The sequence below is a fragment of the Talpa europaea genome (assembly GCF_964194135.1).
Source record: "Talpa europaea genome assembly, chromosome: 1".
Lineage (NCBI taxonomy): Eukaryota > Metazoa > Chordata > Mammalia > Eulipotyphla > Talpidae > Talpa > Talpa europaea.
Window position 1 is genome coordinate 84,521,517 of NC_140073.1, and position 19,098 is coordinate 84,540,614.

The window sequence follows — 19,098 nt, forward strand, 5'->3', positions numbered from 1 at the left end:
CATCCATAAACCCCTAATTCAGTTTAAGAAATAAAGCATTACAAATATTTCAGAATCCTCTGTGCTCATACTTACTATCGTATGCCGCTCTTACACTAAAGTTTAGTACTTATCAATTTATGTTTTTTTTTTCTTTTTTTTTAAAGATTTATTTATTTATTTATACAAGCACTGGGTACAGTCAGAAGCTCGGGATGGTGAGAGAATTCACTAGAGCCAGAGCGGGGAGCAGAACAGGCAGACTGATGAGAGGAGCTGTGGGCGCTGCAGGAGAGGTCCGTGCGCCATGTGGAACCCTCGCTGGTGGCCGGGGTTCAAACTGGCGCAGCAGAGGCTGTGGGCAGCTTTGCAGCCCATCGCTCAACTGCTGCGCCACCGGGGAGGCCCATCAATTTATGTTTTAACACATATGTATATAACCAAAATCTCCATTTTTTCCCTAGAGAATATAGGAAAGCAGAATTATAGCTTATTGATTACACTCACACTTTTAATATCCTAAGTACAATTATTCCATACAGCTGATTGGGAAAATTTCTAAATAACAGTCCTTTTATTTCATCTGGATCAACATCCCCAACACCTTTCTAATTATCTAGTAACATCACCTCTCTCACAGTTATTAGTTTCAATTCCTTCTACATCTGTCATGCCCTTGGGATCTATCAATGTTTTCTACATCTCATTGTTCTAGTTTACTTTTTGTTTCCAATTTAGGATGTTTCTATAGCTCTCTAATTTTATCTTTGTCTATAATTTCTCAGTCTTTCAGCCAGTCTTTCTGATTTCCATCTGATTTATCTTCAAAGTATTTGAATCCGGAAAAGTTTTCAGTGGTTTCCCATTGCCTTGTGGGGGAAAAAATATAATAGCTCTTTATCCTGGTACAAGGCCCTCTGTGATCTTCCCTCATGCATATTTTTTAAAGATTTATTTATGTATGCATAAAAGAGCTGGGATGTAGGCCAGAGGTGCAGGAGGGTGAGAGAATTTACCAGAGACAGAGTGGGGGAGCAGAACAGGCAGATCTACTGAAATACACTATTGAGGGGAGCAGTGGGTGAGACAGAAGAAGTGTGCTGCACCATGTGGGTAGCTCCTTGGCCAGGGATAGAACTTGTGCTGCATTGGGTGCAGATAGTTTCATAGTGCTGAGACTTAACCACTTGCACCATAAGAGAGGCCCTCTGCCCTCATATTAACCACATAGTTTAGTTTTCTTTAAGGTGTAGGTACCCCCCACTATTGTTCCTCTATTTTTTATAGAGAACAGATTTTTGTACTGACTGATATCTCAGCCTGGATTGATCAGGTTAACATTGTCACCCTATACCTAGTCTGACTACTACTTCCTAAGAAAGCATTTTGGTATCCTCTTTAAGAATTCAGTACTCCATATGCTAATTTTCTGAGAAGTTACTTACACCCTTGATAAACATTGTATTTAATTTAGCCTTATATGGTAAGTTGTTCACATCTTACTCTTCGAACAGATATGAAGCTCCTTGCAGTTATGAACTGATTTAATGAAATAATTGCTCCCCCACCCAATTTCTCACATGTAGAATCTAGGACAAAATGAATTAAAAAAAAAAAAAAAGAAAGGCATAAAATAAAATTTATTTTTATCCTTCTAACTGAAAATAAATAAATAAACCTAAGAAGTATGATCATTTAGTACCCATTGCCATAATTAATGGATTCGAATTTATAGGTGTGGCTTTGTCTTTCTTTTCTTTTCTCTTATTTTTAAATCACAGATGTTGGTATTCTTTCACCAAAAGGCTTTCTGTGTGAAAATGAAATTGAAAATTTTATTCAGAAATAGGCAAAACAACAGATGTTCCCTATTCAAACTGTCTAATTCAAAACCAGTTTTCAAAAAACCTAGATCTTACTATTAGTACTGGTCTTTTTAAATTTTTTGCCATTCTCTTTGGACCAATTTTCATAATAATTTTATTTTCTGAGCATTTTTATTACTGGGTACAAATATGGTTGTCTTGCAAAATAGAAAGATTTAATTAAATAATTATTTCATAAAATTATTATTTGCAGAAATGGATAAGTTTCAAATACTAAAGAAAATCTACTCTGAAATAGGTCTAATTTGATTCAAAGTGTCAATGAAGATTCAATTTTTTTTTTTTTGTTAAAGATTTTTTTTTTTATAGAGGCATGTTTTATTTATTTATTTGTTTGTTTGCTTGTTCCTTTTTTTATACATGCACTGGGTACAGTCAGAAGTGTGGGAGCGGGCCTCCCCGGTGGCGCAGCGGTTGAGCGCTGGGTTGCGAAGCTGCCCGCGGCCTCTGCGGCGCCGGTTCAATCCCTGGCTGCTCCCCGGCCACCGGAGGAGGGTCCCACATGGTGCGCAGACCTCTCCTGCCGCCCGCTGCTCCCCTCAGCAGTGTGCTTCGGTCCTTCTGCCTGTTCTGCTCCCCGCTCTGGCTCTGGTGAATTCTCTCACCCTCCCGCGCTTCTGACTGTACCCAGTGCATGTATAAACAGAACAAACAAACAAATAAATAAATAAATAACATGCCTCTATAAAAAAAAAAAAAAAAAAAAAAAAAGAAGTGTGGGAGGGTGAGAGAATTCACCAGAGCCAGAGTGGGGAGCAGAGCAGGCAGAAGGACCGAAGTACACTGCTGAGGGGAGCAACGGGCGGCAGGAGAGGTCTGCGCGCCATGTGGGACCCTCCTCTGGTGGCCGGGGAGCAGCTGGGGATCGAACTGGCGCCGCAGAGGCCGCGGGCAGCTTCGCAACCCAGCGCTCAACCGCTGCGCCACCGGGGAGGCCCTGAAGATTCAATTTTATGTAACTGTAAAGTGATTCAAAGGCCTTCTTTTAAAATGAATTATATCTTATAGTTTAAAAAATGATTATATGATAGTTTAAAAATTATATGATAAATAAAATGTTTATTTAGAATATTCCATGACATGGCAGTATGATAGTTTATATGATAGTTTACTGCCATGTCATGGAAAATTCTAAATAAGCAGATATTTTAAATTTATTTTCATTTTCCTTTTGTAGATTTCTGCTTTACTCAACCTAACAATCCAGTTAATTTAGGTAGTATATGTCTCTAGTACATACACACACACACACACACACACACAACTTGCTCAAACAATTGTACTTGCCTAAAGTTGTCACGCATTTTCCAGATTTATACAACATATTCTTTGCCCTAGAAAACCAGGTAAGTCATTTGCCTTTTCAAAGAAAAATGAGATTCTATTGATGATGACCTGGAATCACATAAAGTTGCTAACGTATCTAAAAGCTTTTCCTTATATTTCAGAATAAACAATAAAAATGTTTCAAAGGAATGAAATAACCTCTATACTTTCCCCAATGATCCTAGAAAACCACAGACTGTGCTGTGAGTATATATTAAGTGAATGCTGGGGAAGAATGTTACATACAAATCATGTATTTTTAGTAATGTCTCTGCTATCCATCTGACTGAGGTTCATTATTTGTAAAAGAAAGACACATTTTAGAAAAAAAAAGCATAATATTGGAGTCAAAAGTCCTGAAACTGAACTTGTATGCAATAAGCTCTGCAATATCCTAACATTTGGCAAATCATAACAAAATGCTTCCTCATCTATAAAACCAAATAGTAACATTTACCTAAAATCATGATGTGAGGAAGACATGTTAGATTAAATAAGGATATATACAAATGTGAAATGTCATACTGATGGCTTATTTTAGGAGCTTTAAAGTATAGTGATTTTTTTTTCTTACTATACTAATAGCAAGTAATACTTCAGAATTTTGGTGAACAATATTTTATGCAATAAGGCATAATTCTGAATAGTTTTTGAATAATGGGGGAAGGAGCACATGAACTTCTGGGACCATCTTAAAAGGACAAAAATACCGAGTTGCTTGGGGTAAAGTCCCAAATCCTCTTATTGCAGGGATATGAGAATGGTGGCAGCTTTAAACATATAGTCCTGAATTTGTCTTTGTCATTCCTCACTTTGGTTTTGAGACAAAGTTTAGGTATGGGTGCTTAAGTTTCCCCATCATCATAACGGAAATGATTTTAATAGGAATTAATTTATAAAAATAAATTTAGAGTATTAAATACTATCATGGTACTTGCTACAACAATGACAACCAATAAAAAATATAAATAAGTAAACCTGAGAGAATGAGTCTTGAGTCACAAACAGTGACTCAATAGAATTAATACCAGAGATAGCTACAGACTACTAGAATGGTAACAAAAGGTTTGCTATTAAATATTAGTTTTTTAAAAAGACTTATTTATCAATGCACACAAGATCTGGAGTATAGGCCAGAGGTGCTGCGGTGAGAGGATTCACCAGAGCCAGAGTGGGGAACAGAACAGGTGGATGTACTGAAATACCCTGCTGAAGGGAGCAGCATGCAAGTCAGAAGGGGTCTGCTGCACCATGTGGGTCACCTCCCTGGCTGGGGATATAACTCATGCTGTAGTAGTTGCAGATAGCTTCATAGTGCTGAAGCTTAACCCCTTGATCCACCAGGAAGGTCCTATTTTTTCTTCAAATACATAATTATATAATATATAAAGGTATAATTTTATCTTTGATTTTTGTGTGTGTCAAAGAGGCATGTGTGTATACCTATATTACATCTGTATATATATATGACACATTTAAATATGTATACACAAAATTGTTAAATTATACAGTGAATGTGCCTATAGTCATCTATTAGAATATATCCTCATACTGAAATGTAACAAGTACAAGTTTACAGAAAACAAATTATAGGGGTAATATAAAAATTATGAACAGTCTAGAGTTTCAGGACATAGAGAATGATAAACAGGCAAATTATTTCTAGGTTTCCTCATGAAAACTTGACCCAAAGATATTCACTGTTTTCCTCAGAAAATGTTTTACCTTAGAAGAAAACAATGGGAGTCTACCAGAGCACTGGAGCAATGGATCGATCTGGGACTAGATTTTTAAAGTTGGTTTCACATTATACTTAGTTAGTCTAGAGGAAAGGAAAGTCTCTCAAGTAAAAGTTTAGTAGAGGAAGGATAGTGAAGTAACGCAGAGGTCAAGAGCATAAGATGTAAGAGGAAGGTCAGAGAGTCACAGAGCATCCAAAGATGAAAGGATAAAATAAACCACAATTACTGGATGGATCTGAAATTCTCTGATGAGTTCAGAAACTGACTGTCAAAAGTTCAGTACAAGTTTTTCTATTAATGGAGAGCTATATCAGACCTTAACAAGGTTTCATTCTAGAAGAAAGGAAAAAGCAATGCCATTACATTTGTGAATTTACCGGAATGGAGGAGTTTTGGCAATACCTATCCTTCGATCTTCCTTCCCAATGAAGTCTCTTTATTTTTCACTCTTTGAAATCTCTTTAGTTTTTGCACATTTCTCTGTTTCTGCTCTAGGCATCTATTATCTCTTACTGAAAACACAGTACCACTAAGGGCCAACTTGCCCCCCAGAGTCCACCACTCATTTACACCCATTGCAGTCTTCTATACTTTATTCCCAAAAAGCTATCTACAGTGATATTTCCCACATTCAAAGCTTATCAAGTAGCTGCACCCTTCTTAAAAACAAATTTTCCTGATTTTCTTCATTTTTATTATTAACATAAAATCTGAGACTATATCCTATAAAGACTAGAATGATTTGGCTTCCATTTCTTTAGTTCCATCAGAGTACATAGCACATTCTTCCCATTCTTTGTTCTGTACTACTCATTCAAAACTGATTCTCTTTCATTTACTTAAGTAAATATATTTTAGTATTTGTCATAATTACTGAATTAATAATTATTGATTCTAATGAGTACTCAGAAATATTATTGCTCAATAATTGGTCAATGATTGTAAACAGAGTCTGTTAAATAGAAATATGTCTTTATGATTTTCTCAAAGATACACTTACTAAATTACTACTAATCACCAAGTTATAATTAAGACAGAAAATTATCCCACAAATTTTGAGAGGTAGAACATCCTTTCCTTTATCCAATTCACAGAGTGTTTGGGGAGTATTTCATATTTATGATAATGTGCTTGAAGAAGTTTCTATTAGGCTTTGATAAATTTATCATGACTGCCAAACTTGGGGACTATCTAGCATATTTTAACATGTCTCTGAAAGTGTTAAAAGAGTTAAAATCTGGTCTGGCAATGATTATCCTGTCATTTTTCACTCTGCCCCTTAAGAAATCTTGAAGAAGAAACTTTTGTATTATCTTTTCAGAAAGATATTTCTCTTACGGAAACCTTGGGATAAATATTTGAACAAGCTTGTAAACAATTCGATAGCTTCAAAAATACTTATCTGAGATGGGTAAAGAATTAACATAAATACAAGATCATTTTAGTGGTGACATACTATCAGATTTACTAGTGGTATTCAAGCAGTCTTCAAATAGTACGTATGAAATTTCTTTTAAACATCGGGATTTCAAACCTGTACTTCTTGTTGCTTTTATTATTTAAAAAAAAGGTCTAATTAAAAAATTCAGTATGCTTTCATGTATAGGCATTTGATATATCTATATAGTTTATGGATTATTCCTTCTTCTATTCTCCCCCAAAACCCAATAACATACTTAGGGAGTATGGAAATAAAGAGAAACAGGCTTCTTTGGTTCCACATTCACTATAAAGAGTAAATTCAATTAAGATTCATTCGATAAAATCATTACTGACCCAGAAATCACAATATGCCAAACTTTACACAAGGATGTTAATTCAAATGCTAATTATTTAGAATTCAACCACTGCATTTACTTGTATGTCTCACTGTAGTTATGTTTTTTTTTACATTGGGAAAAGTACTCTTTTTTAAATGGTTAATCAATATTTACTGAGAACCTATAATTCAACCTTCTGGGTCAGGAGGTGGATACAAACAGGTTTCCTATCTTATTAGTGTAGTTTAATTCAGAAAAAAAAATACATGCAAAAGGAAGTAGATATAGGGTTGATGAGAGGGGTTGACCAATCCTTCCGAACCACCTGTGTTTTCTCTGTGCAAATATAACTATTCCCCCATCAATAAAATAGGAATCTCCAAATCTGTATATTAGATGTGTTTAAATATTAATGTCTATTTTGAACTTTTTTCTTCCAGTGTATCTAAATTTCTAGTTATCAGACCAATATGTGCAACATAATCATAGCATTCTACAATTGTTAAAACATAGCATATTACTAAGTGTCTGAATAATCAATTCCATATTTCACTTAACAACATAGAATTAGATAATAGAAAAAGAATACAAAAGAGACCTTGATTCTCACAAAACAAACATTTTTAAGTTGTAATACTTGAAAATCTTTTACCTCTTGAAATAACAGTTTCTAATCCAGTTCCATTAATAAAAGCTCGTTTAATGGTTTGTGTTTTAATATCTGTCCAGTATAAACGTTCTTCAGATGCATCAAAGTCTATCACAGTAACATCATCAATATCAGGGACTGTAAACGCCGTGATAAAGTTAAAATATGGATTATCGATATCCACTCCTCTGATTTCAGAACGCCTTGCATAAAGAAGAAATTTTTTCATTTCTAGAAAAGAAATAGAAAGTGAGTTTTTTTTCTAAGTTTGGAAAGCTTGAACTAGTTCTGAAATTTTTAAATATTTCTTATTAATAAGTTCATATATTTTTAACTCCAAAACTCATGTTTAAGATTTGATGGAAACATTAAACTAAGATACTTAATGGAAACAAATGTAAAATAAGTTTGGATCCTTACATCATCATTATACTTAGAAATGTAAAAACAAAAGAAAACAAAATTCTTCTTATTTAGAAATGCCAAAAAATTCTCAGGATTGATTTGATTTCAGTATTTCAAGCAACCTTGCTAAAACTACATGAAATCTACAAATGTCAACCATGTTTTTGGTAAGTAACTGTAATAACATTGCATTAGTTTAATGCAACATTGAAATAGTCTAGAAATTTTTAAATATTTCTTGTTAATGATTTCATAGATTTTTAACTCTGCAAAAAATTAAGCATTGCTTTTAAAATCATATTCATGGCTTCCCTATAAAAATTGAGTTCAAATAATATTAAAGAATGCTTTACTGAAAATACTGTAAATCTCTGTAACTTACATTGTGAGGCACTATATCATTTCTACTCCCATTAGTACTTTCTTGCACTATATTTATGAAATATTTGTAAATTAAATAGAAAGAGGAATCACTGGTATTGCAGTCTTTCATTGTTCTCTTTGGAGATATTATTATTTGAGTTATGCTATTATTGTATAAAATTAATTAAAGACACAAGTGAATGCATTCTCAATTAAGATATGAGTATATTATTTTCCATCTTTAAAGATTTGCTTTCAAAATAAAATTACTGAAAATTGAAAGAGAACTCCACAGTATGATTTGCATTCATAAATTTTGTCAAATGTGCCATTTCACTGTATTTTACAAATTTTCCCAACTTCTGTATTTTACCACATTCTCCCCCCTTCAGGTTGATAATCCCTAAGAAAAGTATGCAAAAGTAAATTTAGAAGAGCAAGAGAAGATTAAAGCTAATACCTCTTTGGCATGCAGGTTACCTACATCATCATTTTCTGATAAAACACTTTCACTTACAAAACTCCCTGTTTTGTAGAGATAAATTCTGCTAACTCACCAAATAAGAGAGTCACAAAAAAAGGGAATAAAGCAATAAACAGCTAATCACAGCATATCACATATTTAAAGAATATGTAAGTCTCCCCAAAAGTTGATGAATCATCAATAGATTCTAGAAATGGTACAATCTCAAATGTTTTTAAGGATGTTCAAAACCTCTTCTGCTGTACTTTGAGGAAAATTTGAATGCTAACACAATATGAGAATTCAATTTGGAGTTTAAATCAGAACTGTAAGAAATTTACCATAGCAGGTCTTCTTATCAGTGGAAAGCTTCATCAAGTGGGGGCACGCACAAGCCGCACTCCTATTATGATTGATCAGACACATGTGTGAACAGGGGCCTTTGCCATCATTAGCTGCACAGGGATTGGGAGCTGTAATTACACAGTGAAATATTAACAGTGTAGAAGGAGGAATATATTAGGGAACCTCGGAGGTTGACAAGGGTTATTCATTGAATGATTCAATGTGAAGTTCCCTCCATAGTACCCATTACTAGGGTGATTAATATGACAATAATAGACATTCATACACAGCAATTACACTAATAAAAAACATTTCTCCTCCTCAAAGATAACAACTAACTGCCTCAATTTCCTTTAAGATGAATGCAAAGCATCTGATTGCCTTAGAAGTAAAGGTTTTTTTAAGGATTTAGTCTGAGAAACAATCAGGGATAACTAATTCAGCATACAGTAAGCTCAGATAGTCTACAATATTCCAGGATATTGTGACTTTCAATGGATGTCATTTTCCTAACCCATCATGTGGATTCCTTTCTTGTTTTAGCATCTACTTTTAAAGGGCTCCCTAGGAAACTATTGTCACATGAATATCCTTCTTTTGGGTCATTTCCTCTTTGAAAAAAATATTTATTTTCCTTTATTAACAAGACATCTACTTCATTTTGTTTTTTCATATTAAGTGATTCCATGGCTAAAGTTTTTAGTGGAGTTATCATGTTCCCCTACCCTACTCATAGGCAGCCAGCTCGTACTAACTACTGGGAACTAGGTGGTGGAGATAGGTCTTTCTTCTGGAGAAAAAAGGAAGTGAATCCCTTGTTCTGCAACCCAACTTGCAACCTGGAACTACTGAAGACATGGAAGACAATGCATGGAAGACAGTCATATAGAGACACTCAAAAGAGACAAGTGGGTGAGACACACTTGACTGACAGTTGTCATGGTTATCTTGATGTGATATTTCCTTTTGCCCAGCTTTCTGAGACCTGCTTCTTCTGATTCCTTTCATAGGATTCCATGCCAGAAGCTGCCCTAGACTTGTAGCAAGCCTTTGAGCCTAAGCACCGTGGCTTCAGGCCGACCCTATTTGCTTACAAGAAGATGGGTAATTTCGGTGTTTTATTCAGAATATTCTTCCCTCTTCTCTCTCTGTGTATACTAATTCCACTAATGTTCGTTCACACCAATAGTCTGCTTTGTCTTTATGCAGTGGATGGCAGAAACCCATTTTAGTGTTTGGGGATTCCTGGGCATCCCTTGTCATGCACTGACAGTTCAATATACACATACTTAAATTCCACTTGAATAAATAAGTTATATTCAAATATAGAATGATATATTAAATTGTGTAATTCAGTATCATTCTCTCATTCTTTTGTGTTTCTTTTTCTGTCATCATGAGATTTTAATCTCAACTGATCAATAACTATTTTCTTAAATCTCATTTTTATGGATCCTATTAAGTCATTTGAAGTCTCTAAAATCAGACTGCTAAACTGAAGCACGAAGGAGTTAAATCTTCTGATTCTACCAATAGGATTATAGTTTTCAAGGAATTATACTTTCTAACAGGTAGAACTACAGCTCAGTGTAGTTAATATCATTCCTGCAGTTTTAAAGATGAAAAAAAAAATCTATGGGGTATTATAAAATTTTAGAGGATATGAGAAGTTGCAATATATATCCTCATTCGTGTACATATTATTTATGGCTATTTCACATTACATTAGCAGAACTAATAGTTTCAGTGAGACGGCATGAAACATGAAGCCCTAAAGTGTTTATTACCTGGCTCTTTACAGAAAAGATTTCCTAACACTAGATATAAAGCAATTAACTCTTTTATAAGAAATAGTATTGCACAGACCAATATTAATACTGAGGTGTGGACTCCTATAAAACCAACTCTATCTGATTTATTTGTATTCAAAAGTTAGAAACACTGATTAGTCAATGTACAGTTCTAAGGATTCTTCACAGATAAAGTTCAAATACAGCTGGTGCAAGCTAGGCGCAGTTCATTTATCTACAAATTTGACCATGCGAAGAACCTTAGAAATACATGAACATCCCCTCCTTACATTTAGGCACTGGGTAAATATTATGAAGTACCTAGTTATCCGACCTATCTTTAACATATTAGAATATAATAGTAGACAAGACATAATTCATGGACCAAACTGTTTTAGAGCATGTTCTCTAACCCTATGTACCAACTCTCCAATTGGGTCAGTGGCACAATTTGTGTACTCTGTGCTGGTCGGATTGCTGTAGTAACTTTTTATCTATGCCCATAATTACCCACTATCTTTCTAAAATACAGACTTGAACTAATAGCTGCTTTACTTAAATTCTCAGGAAACTAACAACTGTCTAACTGACAAACTCTTCATCTTATCTCCTACAATTTCTCCCAAGATTGCTATATTTATTCTCTTCTCCTACTAGTCTGTCCAATGCTAATTTGATTACTGGACCACCTCAAGAAAAATCCAAGGGATATGGGGGGGATTTCCTCTCTACCCCTACATTGGTTTCTACCTACATCAGGAGTTGGCAAGTTTATTTCTATAAAAGGCAAAATAGTATAAATATGTTCATCTTTACAGACTTTATAATTTTCATGTAATTATATAGCTTTTCTATTGTAGCAGAAAAGTAGCCACAAAACAATATGTGAATTAAGATATGTGAATCTATTCAAATAAAATCTCATTTACAAAATATGCAAAAGGCTACATTTCGGCTGAGGGGGCTGATTTGTCAGCTTCTCAGTTAGGGTATAAGTGTTAGAATCTCAGTAACTATGACTTAACTAAATACATGCATACATACATATTTTTCCTAAAATTTCTAGGGTATCTATTACTGAGTTAGACTTACAGACATTTGAATTCATTTGCATGATCATTTCCATGTGTGGGTATATGTTCTAAAAGGGCAGCGATTTAAAAATTTAGAAAGTGAGTTAATCTTCTAAGAGACATCATAGCTGTAGCTGAAAAGACTAAATAATGCAAATACTGTATAGGCAAAACAAATGTTAATTATGTAATCACATAAGACTGATGTTGTTCTATGAAGAAAACAGTATCATTAAAATAATTTCATATTTCATACAAACTATGTTTAATTGCAGTCCATTTCTTACCAGCAAAAAATAAACACTTTAAAGCCAAACAATTATTTTACCCATTAAATTCAAATAAATATATGCAAATGTTGATGCAATATAAAATATGTACGATATTTATTTCCCTAATAAAACTATACTTAAGGCAGAATGCCAGGATGCAATTTGTTGCATAAGAGGAAGATTTCTTTTTCCTCCCATATAGTCAATTTTGATAGTAATTAATGTCCATCCTTTTATTCAACTTTATGGGTATAAAAATCATTGCTAATGTAATAGAGCGATTCATCTACATTATATTTTTCCTTTTAGAAAAGAGTTTAATATTTTCAAGGGAAGAAAATTTCATAAGGATCTTTCAATTAAATATCAATCTGAAATCTTATTTTCCCTTTGACAAATATCCTCAAATTATAATTTTAACATAAGACATGAAAGAACTAGAGTGAATTCCTTATTTAAAATGTGCACAAAATACACACACAGAGCAATATATTGCCAAATAAAAAACATTCCTATTGTTTTGGCTTTACAATATTCTAGCAATACTAGGTATACAGGAGCTACTTTCATCAAATATTTTATGATGAATTTTATCCTGTACTGCATTTTGGTGAAAAATAAATTAGAATGTTTAGAAATTTTATCTGATCTTCTATAGATAACTATATTTCAGGAATAAAAAAAAATAAAAAAAAAACTGAAAATACTTTTTTCTTATCACAATGATACATCAACATTCATTAAGAAACTGAAATTTAGGTGCCAATACATATAACTGGATATAACTGGTACAGGGATCAGAGGGCTATGTTATGGAAAGAGATAGAAGAAGGAGGAAGTGAGTTCAATAAATGGAAAGTGGTAGCAACATGCCTCTGGCAATTTCCAAGTCTCATTTCTCCTCTTCATTGCTCATTTCCTTCTCTCTCTCTCTCTCTTTCAAAATAGGCTTTCAGTATAGCACAGGCTCTGAGCACCTGATTATAGAAGCCTCGCAAGTTTAGTCAAATTTTAAAAATGTCACCTTGCTTTAATATAACCTGCCTTCTACTTCACTTCAGTCAGAATTCTCATTCCTTCAAAGTTGCTGATAATCAACTGCAAAGGTGGAAGAATTTTTGAATTATTTCACATCCTCCTACTGTTTTTAGAAATATTAGCATTTTAAAATAGGGTACATGTCAAAACAAATTTCCTACTGATACTATTAAACAGTAAGAACAACAATATTTAAACACAATTAATAATATATAGGCTATATATATATGTATAAACACACAAACTTGTTTCTACTTCACTCTATTTCTGGGTTTTGATTGGCTTTTATGAGGGATATTATCATATGTAAAGTAGATATATATATAGATATATAGATATGTAAAATTATACATTTGTCAGTAACTATGAGTTTCAGGAACAAAACAAAATGGGACAGCTGAGTCAGTAACCGTCTTTGAAAATAAAATGAACTTGCAAAATAATACCAATTTTATCCACACATATTTATTACATCCTGTTGAACTAAATCCTTCTCAGAAGGAAAAGTTTATTCAAGAAGGGAAAAAACATCTTGTGCTTGGGATAAGCTAGTGGGTAATGTATTTGTAATATTGCAACATTAAAGTAACAGTCATATTCTAGAGTTGTTTTAAGCAAAGTTTCCAATCAGAGAAATAAAATAAAGAGATATGGGAGAAAATGGAAAAAAAAAAGAGAAAAGAAACAGAATGATAGGATCTTTCTGGATTGATGTAAGAGTTCAACTCCAGTGGGTATTAAAACACAACCAAAGTTGTGACCAAGAAAACACCTTGTAGGATGAGAGGACACAGAGATTTACAGCATACCGGTCCCATGGGAAAAGGAGCCCATTCAAAAGATGAAAGGCATATTTCCTTCAAGTTAAAAATAACTCCCCTTAGAAGGTGACTTCTCATCCTTCACTCCCTCCCCATTCCCTTTCACTCATCTATCTTTCTATGTGACAACTGACTCTTTAATATACAGTACAGCATGTGCATATACAGTATATAATATGCGAAACATACTGTATATGTTTCATATACAGTACATCTATGTGCTTTAGATAGACCAATGCACTTTATCTGTGCAATGATTCTATTTTACAGATGAAATTCCAAGGTAGATAGTGATCAGGCAGTCAGGATATGACAGAATCAGAATGTGAACCAAACTGTCTTACTCTAGAATCTTTCTCTTGACTACTACCTCTCCTAAACAGATTTCTTTGAAGGTTGTCTGTTTTGCATTTATATTGGGTTATTTAAAAATATGGCCCTATTGCTTAATATGCTTTTTAGTAAAAAGACTTGGAAGTTCATATTAATATGTAACTTCAAGCATACTCGCTATTACCAGAATATTTGCAAAGATATCCATTGAATTTACTCTAAAAATTATGGTTGACCATTCGTCACTATGTCAAATCTAATACATGTATGTCTTTAACTTTCTTGACTTCTTTGTAAGAGTTAACACTGTTCACTACTATCATCTTGAAACTCTTCCCTTAGTTGTTTTATTTTTTTGACTGCTCCTTTGGCTAGGAAACCCCTTGGTTATTTTCTTCTTTGTCTGCATCTTTTCTCCAAGGATCTGACCTCATCTTATTTTCTGTAATAATCTTAAGAAATCTTATCCATCTTTTTGTCTTCAACCTGCAATTAAATATCTACCTAAGCTCTAGACACAGTCCAAACTCATCCATTTTATTTTCCAAAATAATCTGTTGTGTTCTAGAGGTACCTCAAATTCAACGTATCCAAAATTTTATGTTTGAGCCTATTTTTTCCAACCAATTATCAGTAAACTTTGAACTGAGGGCCATATTTGACTATAAGTTAATTATTAAAATAGCAGGGAAAATGTAAATAAAATATAATACTTCAGAGCTCATGAAATTAGATGAAAAACAAATTTCAATGTCCATAAATAAAAAATCATTGGAACACAGCCATACTCATTCATGTTCCATATGACTGCTTTCATACTACAGCAACAGAGTAGAAAATTTGCAAAAGAGACCATATGGCCCACAAAGCTTAAAATACTTATAAGCAGGCCTTTCACAGAATGTTTGTTGACTCTTCTCTTTATCCACTCCTATGGTTTTAAAGTCTCACTTTGATATTAAAGCCAATTATAGAAACTGGGAAACTAACAGCATCCCAAATTCTTCCTTGTCTCTCTAAACTCCTCCAGTCCATAAGATTCTACACATTTTTTTATTAGCTTTGCCTTTAAGTATATCACAACTCAAACATTCTTTCTGTTCTTATGAACCACTCAGTCCCCTCCTGACTACTAAAGCAGCATCTTTACCAGTTTCCTACCTACAGTCTTGTCATGTCTTTCTCTAATCTAGTCTTATTTAGATGAAATCAAATTTCCAATAGACAAATCTGTATTCATTCCCTTGAAAAAATTATTACATTTTAATTTTTTTAATTTATTTTTTGCGTAGAATAGGGGTATAGGCCAGAGGTGTGTATGGGGGTGTGAGAAGATTCACCAGAGACAGAGTGGGGAACAGAACAGGCAGATTGACTGAAATACACTGCTGAGGGGAGCAGTGGGTGAAGCAGAAGAGGTCTGCTGTGCCATGTAAGTTATCTCCTTGGCTGGGAACTGAACACAGACTGTTGAGGTGGTAGCACTGGGACTTAACCCTTTGGCCACCAGAGAGGCCCTGAAAAACTATTTTTCATGTTTTTCTCCTTCTCTTAGTACAGTGGTTTCTAAGGGACCAAAAAAACAGTATCTCATCAGGATTTGTTAAAATTGTAAGATCTTAAGTCATACCCCAAAACTGTATAATCAGAAGCTCTGAGGTGGATCCCAGAAATCTTTATTTTATTGAGTTCCCAGGAAGTTCTGATGCACACTCAAGTCTGAGATCAGTGGAATAATTAATCCTATAATATATAGATGGAAATTCTTTTGCAAGGGGAACATTTAAGTTACTCATGGTCTGAACCCTGCCCAATGGTGTTTCCCATTTATTCTCTCCTTACCTCTAGCTGCTTCAACCTGAAAATGTGGAAGACCCAGAAATGAATTATTTTGCCTTCACTAACCATATAAGTTAGTGACAGAGGAAGGACTTGAAGAAATATAAGTCCAAGGTCTTTGCATAATTACATCCTGTTATCTTTTAAAATATATTTACCTACTGCTTACATTCAAAAGCCTTCCATTATGTCAATAAATTTATTGATCCTAGTTGCCAGTTTAGTTTGTCCCTTTCTAATATATCAACATCAAGAAGGTAAGACAATTTATCCCATATGAATGTGCCAATAAACCATGACTCTCTATTGCCATCTGGTGATGTGATATAACAATTCTAAGGAGAATTTCATTACACATGAACTCAGTATCTTCTACCTGGTGGAACATAGTGGTTAATTAAACCAATAGCTCTGTGTTTATTCTCTTTGGGGTCATATAACTAGGCAATCATCCCTTGGTTACTAGATTTTGTGAAAAATATTTAGCATTTCTTTGCTCTTAGGTGTTCTACATGTAGAAGTATGTTGCTAATAATCTTCCTCATAGAATAGTAATAATAATTAGCAAATGTCACCTGCTATTATTTCCTAACTATTCATATTGTGATTAGAAAGGATTTAGACTCTATAGTTGATATAAGTAAATAAATGACACACCATTACTTATTTTATAGACTACTAGATAGATAAATTAGAGTTAGGAAAATAATAAATAGCCATAAAAATTCTAAGTGCTAAAAGAGCTTTTGTGGAGTGAAACATGAATGTAAATGAGGTGAAATCTGAATAGTGTAAAGATTTATATGTGACATTGAAGTAAGAAAGACTTTCAGAAGAATAGTTCTTGTAAACCTTTGAGCAGATTGAGAGCAATATCTGTAAAACATTAATAAAAATATGATATATGTACCTATCTTCTTTATTATTAAAATGTCATTATGAAAATACTTTATCTAATGTTTAATCAAATGTTTAACATAGACAAATTCAGATATCGATATCTAAACAAAAGCTAACATGTCTCAAAAAGATGTTATCATCAAAATTTTTATTTTTAATATACTCAAATTTTATTCAATTAATAGCTATGTTTTATTTCATTTATTTTAACTAAAAAGAACACCTATAAATTTGGTGTTCTTAATCATAATAAAGTTAGCAAATATAACTAATGACTTCCCTTTATTCTAAGAAAATAACATTCTCTTATGTATTTTTTCAGTTGCTGGCTGTTAAGTATCAACTATATTCTATAAATTGACAAACCACATTTGAAATAGAAAATAGAGAATGTAGGCTAAAGTGACCAGTGATCAGTTGAATTGATGGAATAGTGTGAATATATATAAATGTTTCAGAATCATATGGTGATAAAATATGACGATTCTAACCAGTGTGAAGTTACTGAACATTGTTTGTGAAATTATAGTTCTAAATTTCCGCAATATTTTACATTCACAATTCTGTCCTCAGGGCCTACCATAATTTTCACAATAAAACTACTTTTTGTGCTCTCCTTTTGAAACTTTTATTTGGCTTGATTCTGATAGTCAGATGCCTAAAACTATCTGTCATATTTCTAATCTCTCCTCACCTATCTTTACTTTAATAGCAACAACTACATGGCTGCTATAGAAATTCCATATATCACTCCAATAACTAGAAATATTTTATGCCTACCCATACTTTGACTAAAACACTATGCTCAAAGAGAACTTAGGACTTCTGGAGAACAACATAGTCAGGGAAGCTGGGCATTGAGCTAGTGGTTTTAGCCTCCTGGTTATTTCCATGAACCCCCCTCATATTATTCCTGGACTAAATCCAACTTATGCTGTAGTTTCTCTTTAAATCCAGGCTTAGATTTAACTTACTTACATTTGATTTTCAACATGGACATTGACAGCATATTTTATAGTCCTTTTCTTATAGGTTATTTTCTTAAGAACCCATGTAGACTAAGACCACTGGGAGATCACATGTCCCCCAAGTGGTACATATACATCATGGAGGTTTAATTATGTTTTGTTCTAAAAATATTTTATTATAAGAAAAAATAGACCTCATTTCCATTGGGACTTAGTGATCTTATAACTGTTTTTAAGGGTTTAAGATCATGTATTTTTTTTCCTGGAAACTCAAAAGATGATATGACTTGCTAAAAACAACAAACTTACAATCTACTAAATATGGAAAAATATTCATGTAGGCAACTAATAAACATTAGATTTGACTAAAATGAAATAAGACAAGAAACTGTGGTTTGGATTATCAAGATGCTAATGATATATGTATTAAAATATCAGTGGCAGAATAATTTGAACAAAATCAAACTAAATGATCCATAATAGATGGATAGGTGAACAATATTGATAGTCAAATGTGATGAAAATATGTAGTTGTTTTTCATTATTAGAACGCTAATGTTAAAAAAGACAGTTACAAAATTTAAAATTCAGTGTTATTTAAATTTGAAGAGATGTTAATTTCTTAATTTAGAAAAGAATGAAGAATTAACTATGAAGTTGACCACATGCATTAAACCCCTGGTACTGTCTCTGAAGGGATTTATTATTCTCTAAGCCAAGTTATTCCACTTTCTTGAGCTTCCATTTTCTCATGAAAAAGGGAATAACTACCTTGTTAGATGGCTCTGATGATTATGGAAAAAATAAAAGGTAAATATCACATATTAATTCATCTCTAAATAGGGATAGTCTTGTTTACTTTTTGCTATTCAATAGTTCTGTTGAAACAACTAGAAGAAACAACATTGTAATATGTGAAATCTAAAAAGATGGGTGTACATTTGTAGTTCCCTGTTTTCTGAATCATATAACATTTGTAGTGAGAAAATATGGTTTTACTGTAATTAAAATGAACTTTTGAACAATCCACTTACTAGTGTAATGACAGCTCTTACGTTGAATCTATGAGGTATGTTAGATGGTCATGTGAGTGGAGAGGATAATTTGATATTGTCATGTGGAACATATGAATTCTTTTGATATAAC

At 33.2% G+C, this 19,098-nt stretch overlaps 1 protein-coding gene across 1 annotated transcript in view; it reads right to left on the minus strand.

Moving 5' to 3' along the window:
• The window catches only part of LRP1B (LDL receptor related protein 1B), a gene marked incomplete at its 3' end in the record, with an annotated part of 1,731,654 nt that overhangs the window by 533,595 nt on the left and 1,178,961 nt on the right, over positions 1-19,098 (minus strand). Inside the window, exons 28-29 of the mRNA XM_084254814.1 lie at positions 8,915-9,046; positions 7,346-7,573 (exon numbers count right to left, since the gene is read on the minus strand). Coding sequence (XP_084110940.1) covers positions 7,346-7,573; positions 8,915-9,046 — 360 coding nt within the window. The remainder of the gene's footprint in view (positions 1-7,345; positions 7,574-8,914; positions 9,047-19,098) is intronic.